Source organism: Cannabis sativa, chromosome 1 (assembly GCF_029168945.1).
Source record: "Cannabis sativa cultivar Pink pepper isolate KNU-18-1 chromosome 1, ASM2916894v1, whole genome shotgun sequence".
In the NCBI taxonomy this organism is placed as follows: Eukaryota; Viridiplantae; Streptophyta; class Magnoliopsida; order Rosales; family Cannabaceae; genus Cannabis; species Cannabis sativa.
In genome coordinates, this window is record NC_083601.1 from 18,662,575 (window position 1) to 18,673,107 (window position 10,533).

The window sequence follows — 10,533 nt, forward strand, 5'->3', positions numbered from 1 at the left end:
AAATATTATTAATTTAAAATATGATATTTAAGTTCAAATATATTTAAAAATAATATTTTATTTTAAATTTAAGGTTTGAAAATTGGAAAAATCCCACAAAAATCGCGGTTTTGGGCTGCCCACGAGACAGGCTGCACGTTGCAGCCCAGGAGGCTACAAACGGGCCCGATGCGCGCGCGGGAGAGGAAGTGACGCCGAGAAATCTCGGCGCCTACAGGATCGAGACGTGCGCGTCCCTGGATGTCCAAACGAGGCTGACGAGCGCTTCAGACAGGAATTTTTGTCCCAATTCCGCGCGCGTAAACGGGTTTTGTCCGAGACTCTGGTACGATTAAGCACCATCTCGACACCCATGGCCACCCAAAATTCAAACCTTCATAACTTTTTCAATTTTGATCGGAATTGAGTTCCGTAAAAAAAAAATTGCTTAATTTTTCATAAGAAATCCAAATAAAATATTTTTAAAAACAGAAAAAGTATTTTTCATAGAAAATTTCGTACAACACATACATTCATCACATAAGCACATAAACCAACATGAAACCATCCAAATCAACACATAACATTGTTTTAATTCATATTTCATGAAAGTAAATCATTATCATGGCTCTGAGGCCAGTTGTTGGAAATATTTTACCAGGATCTAGATTTACTAACAAGTATGTTTCATTAACATCCTAATATGAATTCTAAAACAATGAAATAAACACATATAAAGTTTAAGAAACCTTACATTGGGTGCAGCGGAATATAATGACTCATTCCGTTCAGATCTCTAGCCCTTGATTCCTTTCTGTAGCAGAGCATTATCAAGATCTAAACTTGGATCTCTTTCTCTCCTTCCTTGATGCTGATTCTCCTTCTTGTTGGTTGGATTGTTCACAATCTTCCACACTATGATTGAGATACCACTTGATGTGTGTGGGCACTCACTCATTCACTCAAAGCTGAATAAAAATTAAGAAGAAAAGAGAAGAAGAAGTGGCGGCTAGGGTAAATAGAAAGAGGCTCAATTTTCATCTGACAGAGTTCAGTTTGAATGTGAGCCTTCACTATCTATTTATGGCATTAAAATACTGGAAAAAATAAATGGTAAATTAAATGCATAGTGGCCGGCCATGTATAGGATAATGGGCCCCACTTGCAATTTTGCCATTTTGTCATTTTTCATCCCATTTTTCTCAAAAATTCCAACTTTCTAATTTAACCACTTAAATGCCAATCCCAATTATTTAATAACTAAAAATTAATTATTAAATAATATTTTCATTTAATATATTTATTAATTAGACATATAAAGTCTCTTAATTAATAAATAAAACCTAGAATCTCTTTTCTTCACAATTTTTCCCTTGCTTAGTGAATATTCATAAACTAGACATAGTCTATTCACTACTAGAAATTAGGCTTTTAGTGACACCATATAGTGACACTCATAAAAGTGTCGGTCACTAAAAAATTAAGAGTGGCTTTTAGTGACACACAAGATTCGACTCTAAATGTTCAGTGTTTATTACGCGAAATGTGTGTCACTAAAAATATGGAGTGTCACTAAATACTAAAACCTAAAATATTTATAATTTTATAAAAATTAAATTAAAAAAAAACCAAGGCCTATGGAGACATGCAACGCGTGTCAGCAAACGTGTTTCCCCACGTTTTCTACGCGTCGCTAAAGCCACGTGAGAATCACGTGGCTTTAGCGACGCGTAGAAAACGTGGGGAAACACGTTTGCTGACACGCGTTGCGCGTCACCGTACCGCTTTATTTATAAAAAAAAATAAAAAAGAAAAATACCATATATCGATTATCAGCCCTAAACAATCAATTTCATTTCTTCATCGATCCCAAACCCCTCTTCTCCCCTACAGACGCCTGCCACCCCTCCCACAGCTCATACTAGCCACCAAATAACTCCCCCTGCTGCCGGCAACACCCTCCAACATCAAAGACGATCTTCCAAAGGTCAAAGGAGGTAAGTATGATGGTTTTTGATTTTGTTTAGTTTGTTTTTATAAATATTTAGTATTTATTTTTCTTCTTCATCTCAGGCCGGCGGAGCTCCTCCCTCCCAGGCGACCGGTGCTCCTCCATCTTAGGCGCAGCGATCTCCTCCATCTCAGGTAACTTTTTTTTTTTTTTTTAATTTTCATTTTTCGTTTTTTAATTTTTTTTTTCATTTCAGATTATATTAAAATAATGTGGGTTGTGTATAACCTCAAAAAAATTCCAAGATAAAAAATTAGTTAAAATTTAGGTATACTCTAATTTTGTATTTAAAATTTGGATGTAAATATAATTTTTTTTTAATTTCAGATTATTTATGTTGTTTTTTTATCAATGTTTTTTTGTTTTTTGTTATTTTAGATTATTTTAAAATATAATTTTTTGAGTACAAGCTCAAAAAAATTGAAAGAGCAAAAAATTTATTAAAATTTGGGGATACTCTATTTTGTATCTAAAGCTTTAATCTAAATATGAAAATTAAAATATTTTTTAGCATCATAAAAATCTTTTAGAAAACAAATATTATAAATTATAATTTTAGTTTTAATAGAAGTTTTGACCTTTTTGATAGTCAAAGTTTACATGAAACTTTTTTTTAATACTATGTTGTCTACTCTCTAAATCATTACTTTATTCGGAAATAATAATTTTCTACTGGCATTTTCAAATCTCAAACATAGGAAAGAGAATAATAAGCAAAGTAAACTATACTTTTTATTATTATTATTAGCTTGATCATGATGATTGTCATTTCTATTACCTATTTTAATAGTTTATTTTCAATGTTATAATTAGTGTTTTGGTTACTAGCAAGGATTGTTACAAAGTTAACGTGATCATTTTAAATTAGAAGAGGTACGTGTGCATATTTTTTTTTTTTATGTTAATTAATATTATACCAATGTTAGAGGAGTTTGAATATCCTAAATATTCATCCATAGTGAAGTAGGTTTTCATAATTGTATGTTGCGGTGATAACGAAAGGTTTCTAACTTGTGTCCCTTAGTGAAGTAGGTTCTGCGAAAATTTGATTGTGTTGTGGTGGTATAAGGATGAAAACTTATTGCATGTTGGTTGAATTGTTTGAATTATTTGTTCGCTATAACAGATGGTTAGGCTAATATTATAGGGGAAATGCTGTCCAATTTTTTTTAGAATTTTATCTATTATTATTGATAAATGTTTGCTTGTTTGATTTGATCGTATTGTTAATGAAATTTTATGTGCTTTATTTTTAATTTTTTTTTTTATAATTTCATACGGATGATGTAGGAAGAAAAATATGGATAAAAAATGGATGTCAACAAATAGGTTATCTGAGGAGTATAGAAATGGGGTCGAATTCTTCATAAGATTTTGTATGGAAAATATGGTAGACCCAAATGATACTTTTTGTCCATGTGTTAAGTGTGGAAATGTAAAAAAGTTGAATTTAAGTAAGGTCAAGGAACATTTGTTTTTCAATGGGATTGACATAGTCATGGGGAGAATCCCCCTAGTAGAGCAAATACTTCTCCTAAGCCTAAGAAAGTAAGTGAGTATATTGAAGAGGTGAATTGGGATCCATTAGATGAAATGATTGAAGATGCACATTATGGATCGGCAGTAGACCAAAGTAAGTTTGATAATTTACTTAGTGACGCAGAGAAACCGCTTTATCCCGGCTGTAAAAAGTTTACAAAATTATCAGCGATTATTAGGGAAGTCAAGTGTTTGTGCATCTAAAAAGCGGAAAGGTCGTGGAAAGTCTAAGGTTATGGAGGAACCTAAGTCACTTTATAAAAAGAAATCAATTTTTTTTGATCTTGAGTATTGGGAGCATATGGTTGTACGCCATAATTTAGATGTTATGCACATAGAGAAAAATGTTTGCGATAGTTTGATTGGAACTTTAATGAATATTCCTGGAAAGAGTAAAAATGGAATTAAGGCAAGAAAAGACTTGGTTGAAATGAAAATGCGAGAAAAACTGGCTCCAAAGATTATAAAAAATAGGACATATTTGCCTCCAGCTTGTTACACACTAACTAAAGATGAAAAAAAAGGAAATTTGTACTTGTTTGTTCAATATGAAAGTTCCAGATGGATTTTGTTCAAATATAAGTTCGTTGGTAAACATACAAACTTGTAGTTTGAGTGGCATGAAATCTCATGATTGTCATATTCTGATGCAACATGTATTGCCAGTGGCTATTCGATCAGTCTTGCCGAAAACAGTTCGAGAGATAATAACTAGGTTTTGCTTGTTTTTCAAGTCACTATGCGCTAAGGTGGTGGATATGTCAAACCTACAAGAGCTACAAGATGAAATCTCTTATATCTTGTGTAAGTTTGAGCAATTCTTTCCTCCTGCATTCTTTGATATAATGATTCATCTGACAGTTCACTTAGTTAGAGAAGTGAAATGGTGTGGTCCAGTTTACTTTAGATGGATGTATCCGTTTGAGAGATACATGAAGATTCTGAAGGGCTATGTTAGGAATAAAACTCGACCAGAAGGGTGTATTATTGAATGCTATATTGCAGAAGAGGCTTTTGAGTTTTGCTGTGAATACATATTGGGTTTACAGAGCATTGGAGTTCGTGATGTAACCAATGATGGGATTCAAAGTCGTCGAGGTAGTGTTGTATGCACTGTTAGCCGAGATGAACGAGATGAAGCACATCGTCTTGTGTTGCAGAATGTAACTGAAATTGAGCCTTACATTGAGTAAGTTTATGTTCATAATCTTTATGATTGCATTATGAATCCTTACAAAATAAGTTTAATTAATTGATTTAACTTTGAAGGAAACATTTTAATTGGATTAAGGCGAAGTACCCATCTAAAGCTAGGAATCAAAGATGGCTACAGGATGAACATTATCGAACATTTAGTAGTTGGTTAGAGAACAAGGTAAAAATACATGATCTTAAAGTAGTTTTGATGTTTCTTAGTGTTATATGGATTTTAATTAAGTACTTTGTGAATAGGTTGTGAATGAAATGAGCAAAACATCTACTAATGTCACCGATATTGTCAAGTGGATTTCTAGAGGTCCTTCTTTCAGTGTGACAAAGTTTTTAACATATATGGTGAATGGTACTCAGTTTAATACAACAGAGTATGATAATGATAAAACTACACAAAACAGCGGTGTTAGTCTTGTTGCTAGAACTGTTCAAATATCTACTTCGAAAGGTAGAAATCCTGTTCAATGTGATATGTCTTTCTACAGAGTAATTAAAGAAATTTGGGAGTTAGATTATATCGGGACGCGAGTACCTGTTTTCCTTTGTGATTGGGTGAAGAGTGACACTGGAGTGAAAAAAGAAAACTTTGGAATCACATTAGTAAATCTAAATCAAATTGGGCACAAAAATGATCGATTCATGATGGCATCACAAGCCACACAAGTTTTTTATGTGAATGATCCAGCAAACAAGCAATGGTCAGTTGTGCTTACAACACAAACAAGGGATTGGAGTAACAAAAATGATGATTTGCATGATATACCACTTGTAGAACAACATGTCACATTCACCATACCAGAAAATGATGATTTGGTTGATGATGATAGTACTTTTCGTGAAAATGGTGAAGGTGTATGGGTTGATTAATAAAATTGTAAGGTATTTAATATGGAGTTCTGATATTAGTTTGTTTATTTTCTATTATTTGCTTTGAGCTATATGGTTCTATTGAGTTGTATTATTTTCTATTATTTGCTTTTAGCTATATTGATGTATTATCCGTTTGTTCTTCCTATTATTATTAACTTAGTTTTGTATCGTAGATGTATGATCCTTGCGGTGATGGTGTGGATGATTTAGAGGATGATTTGGAAGTTGATTTGGAGGATGATTTAGAAGATGATGATGGGGTTGGAGAAGAGAACAGCAGTCAGAAACCTTCTAGGGGACCTTCTCTATTGCCTAGATTAATCCAATCTAGAAGTGAAGGAAGGCGTATTTTCGTTGATTATAATGTCTATGGTCAACCAACTGACATTGGTCGAGTAGATATGTCTTCGATGTTAGGGTCTACGGTACGCAGGCTTGTGTCAATTCTCTGCAATTGTTGGAAAGAAGTCCCCGCCGCCAAAAAAAGAGAGATATGGAAGGTCATGAATGTAGGTATTATTTGATTAATTAATTTAAGTGTTTGCTACTTCTATTTTTCTTTTTCTTACATGATTTACTTCGTTGTATTGTAGAAAACATTTGAGTTAGACCCTAACCATAAAACCAAAATGTTGAGTCATGCTGCTGCACGCTTTAGAAATTGGAAGACTTATCTAACCAATAATTGGGTTCTGAAAGGCATAAAAGAGAGACCAGATGAGTTTCCTCCTAGGAAACCAATAGGGTATGAGAAATTGATACCAGATGAGGATTGGCAAAAATTTGCTGAATCTAGAATTTCAAATGAATGGCTTGCATTAAGAAAGAAAATGCAAGATGTACGAGCAATGAATAAGTATAACCACAAACTTGGACGAGGAGGGTATGTGCGGGCTGAGGCTGAATTAGAGAAACAACTTGGGCATCAGTTGAATGGTTTTGATAGAGCTGATTTATGGTCAAGAGCAAGAACTGACAATAAAGGAGAGCTTTCAGAAGATGCAAAAGAGATTAAACAAAAAATTGTAAGTATTAATAAATATTTCATAAGTGTTGATTCACTATTAATATTCTATATCTTTAACTTTTTATAATTTAACAGGACCATTACCGAGAGCTTCAAGAAAAAGGCGAGTGGGAACCACAAGGTTCTAAGGACGTGCTTACAAAGGCATTGGGTACACCTGAGGAACGAGGACGAGTTCGAGGTGTAGGATTTGGTGTGACCCCGACACAGTTTTGGAACACCCCAAGACCTAGGTCAAGCAAAGGGAAAGAGAAACAAATCCTTACATCTGATGTGGAGCAACGGTTTTGCGAGCAAGAAGAGCGCATTCGAAAACAAGAAGAACTTGTACGTCAACAACAAGATCAAATTCGTAAACAACAAGAACTTTTTCGACAACAACAAGAGGCTTTTCATCGAGAACAAGAGCTATTCCGTCGACAACAAGAAGAATTGATGAGAAAGATGTTTCAAGAACAATATAGTTGGCGGGGATCTTGTGGAGCTCCTTCAGGATTGAACTCCGGAGAACAATATCAAGATGCTCGTGGGCAACTGATCCAAGGATGTGTTTATGTACCACAACCGCCAGCAACCTATTATGTACCAGACCCACCATTAGAACCGCCTCCTATGCCTGAGGTAATAAATTTAAATATATAGGAAAAACTTATTGTGTGTTTGTTGGATGGTTAGGTTAATATTATAGGGAAAATATTGTCTAATCGATATGTATGAATTATACTTTGTGTGCAGCGCCGTAAATGTCGATTAGCAATACAATCTAGAGATAATATTGTTGCACTGGGGTTTCATCTTGATACTAGACCAAATGACTTCAATGTAGACATGGGTGAAGTTGATTGCCATGTGACCATCCAACACCCTATTCAAGGAGCAGCTCCATTGCCTTACCCCATGGTTGACATGGATGTGTGCGTAGTTTCTCAAGCTACTGGGGTTGTCATAGCATGGCCCAAACATCTCGTCATATTTCATGATTGGACCGATCAGGTGACACAACTGGTTTATTTGTCATCTAACTATTTAGAAAAACTACTTTTTTTTTTTAATTTTAATTAATTAATAAATCAATATGCAGGATGCTCTAGTTACCAAATCAAGACACTCAGCAGCACCATTAACCCAACAGCAACAAGAGCCTACACGTCGTATTCGTGAACCTCTGTCACAAGAAGTGCAACAACCTGTAATTAGAGGTCATCATTTGAATAAGGTTTATAAAATTGTATCGACGTGGCCTAACAATGCGAATGTGAAAGTATCCATTGAAAGACACATATTTGATCTAGATATGTCAGGCTTGTACATATCGAAGGAAGACATCTTGGACTTTATTTTCAACAAAAAGATTGGGCAAGGTATCATCACGTGCTACATGAGGTATATTACTCGATATATATAATAAATTTGTTACTTTTAACTTTATTCATGTTATCTATTCAAAATTTATGTAAGTTAACTTTGGCTAAATTTTATATTAGGATACTATATTAATGGCTCGTACAATATAATCGCCAACAATTGTTTCAATTTGTTAATCCGAATGAAGTAGCCACTCGTTTTACATCGCTTGATGCACATGTCTCTTCTTTGTATAGACGTATCAAAAAAATGTCAAATAATCAGCAGTACATGGTCACTCCTTTGATTGATGGGTAAATTTAAATTTAGTTTTATGTATGATAAATAAAATTGTGATCTAATACTCAATCTAATTAACTTTTTTTTTTTGGATTATATAGTGAGCATTGGATGTTGATATTATTAGTGCCCGACTCTTATTGGTTATGTTTCATGGATCCTAAAAACTCACACTTGAGTAATCGACCTGATATTAGAGAGACGGTCACATTGGCATTTCAAACTTACTACAGGGCGATAAGGAAAGAAATTCCACCGAAGCTAAAAGTTCGACGCCCAACTGTACGTATTTTTTTTTTTTTTAAATTTCAATTATATTTTTATTAAGATTTTTATTAATTTAAAGAAAAATCTTTAGTGTCCACATCAACCGGAAGACACTGAATGTGGACATTATGTAATGAAGATGATGAAAGATTTAATTCAAGCTTCGAACCGGAAACACTTTTTGGCTGAGGTACATAACATATAAACTATATAAATATGTCATATATTATTATTATTATTATTAATGTGTATGATGATAACTTTAATTAATATATTATTTATCTTTAAATTTTGTAGTTAAGTGATGCAAATTATACAGAAGAAGAAATTGATGAAGTGAAAGAGCATTGGGCAAGTGAGATGTTATCGGTTATTCAAGCTTACCGACGTTAGTTGTTTTTTTTTATTTTAATAGACTAATGGGCAAGTGATATGTTATCAGTTATTTAGTTGTTTTTTGTTTTAATAGACCAATAGTTATTATATAATTTTATAGTTATGGATTTATTGGTATAATGAACTAATATGTAATATTTATTAGTTGTGTTAACGTGAATTATTATAATAGTCTAATTTATATAAATTTTACATTTAGTCAATAAAAATTATTATTGTTATATTTAATTGTATTTGTATATAATTAATATAAATTATTATTTATAATATATCAAATTTGAATTAAAATAATTAATTATTATATTTTTAAAAAAATATATATATAATGTAGTGGCACTTTTGGTGTGTCACTATATCTCTAAAAATATTAATAAAAAAGAAAAAAAAACAATAGGATATAGTGACACTCCATGTAAGTGGCTGTTGCTTTTCTAGTCTGACAAAACATGAGACTGTACCCCTATAGTGACGCGCAGACACTGAGGGCAAAAGCATTCAGTGACACGTTTGGAGCGTCACTAAAAACTGCTTTTCCAGTCAGCCTCATTAGTGACGCGCGTTGAAGTGTCACTATAGACTTTTAGAGTTACGCAATGTGTGTCACTAAAACCCAATTTTCTAGTAGTGATTTTTAGAATTATAATTGATTAATCAAATTCAATTAACTGAGTCTTACAAGCAGTATGGTCTCAACTAGTATGGGGACCATGGGCCTATATAACCGAGCTTCCAATAAGCAGATCAAGAATTTACCAAGTAAATCCACTAACTTATTAATTCCTTGTTGAATCCACGCATAGAACTTAGAATTGCACTCTCAGTCATATAGAACGCTCTATATGTTCCACGATATAGATACGCTATTAATTATCCATTGTTATAATCCTAATTTGATCAATGATCATCTAATAGATGATCTACATTGTATAGGGACTAAATTACCGTTACACCCTTTCAATGTATTTTATCCTTAAAACACTTAGTTCCGTATAAATGATATTTCAGCGAACTGAAATGAGTACTCAACCATTTATCTCTGTTTAGCCAAGCTCGAAGGAAATCATCGTTTCACTTCTAAATACCTACAGAAGTTATAGGTTCCATATCTATGTTAGCGCTCCCACTCAATTATACTATCATGTTCCCAAAATGTACGTATCACCCTGACCCAAAAGTAGGCTTAACTAAAAAATCAAAGAACATGTATAATACTCTTGAGATCGAACCTAATCATATCAGGATTAAGATCATTTGATATAGGATCAACTAGGTGATACTGAATTGAATAGATATTACGATAAATTTAACATATCTAATCAAAGTTCAATATCGGTGCCTTTCGATGTATACTCCATACATCCGATACTGGTAAACTTTGCCAATGCCCTGGAAAGGACATAACACTTATCCAAGGTGTAAGAATACCTATCGCTGATTATCATGTCACTCTAAATCCAGTGAACTGACAAATCAGGGAATAAACTTTTGAACATATAATTAAGATTATATTCCAATATGCTGACAACACTATAATCATTAACAAATTCATATGTTCTGGACTTAAATAGAATTCATACATTATATATAT

General features: G+C 33.1%; 1 protein-coding gene across 2 annotated transcripts; it reads left to right on the top strand.

Moving 5' to 3' along the window:
- The first annotated feature begins 2,778 nt into the window (after window positions 1–2,778).
- Window positions 2,779–9,566, top strand: LOC133031595 (uncharacterized). Of its 2 annotated transcripts, none has more exons than XR_009684707.1 (3): window positions 2,779–2,863; window positions 8,384–8,564; window positions 8,847–9,566. XR_009684707.1 is itself a non-coding variant. In XM_061105121.1 (3 exons), exons 1-3 carry the CDS (start codon window positions 8,253–8,255, stop codon window positions 8,940–8,942), a joined length of 321 nt encoding a protein of 106 aa, XP_060961104.1. In that variant the 5' UTR covers window positions 8,074–8,252; the 3' UTR covers window positions 8,943–9,566. The 2 variants fall into 2 exon arrangements, 1 of the variants encoding a protein (XP_060961104.1); XM_061105121.1 differs by lacking the exon at window positions 2,779–2,863 and adding an exon at window positions 8,074–8,296.
- The last annotated feature ends 967 nt before the right edge of the window (window positions 9,567–10,533 follow it).

Excerpts from the sequence above, each read along its gene's own strand:
- LOC133031595 (XM_061105121.1), top strand. The coding sequence starts at position 8,253 with ATGTCAAATAATCAGCAGTACATGGTCACTCCTTTGATTGATGG. Across the intron at positions 8,297-8,383 it reads GTCACTCCTTTGATTGATGG|TGAGCATTGGATGTTGATAT; the intron begins GTAAATTTAAAT and ends TGGATTATATAG. Across the intron at positions 8,565-8,846 it reads TAAAAGTTCGACGCCCAACT|TTAAGTGATGCAAATTATAC; the intron begins GTACGTATTTTT and ends TAAATTTTGTAG.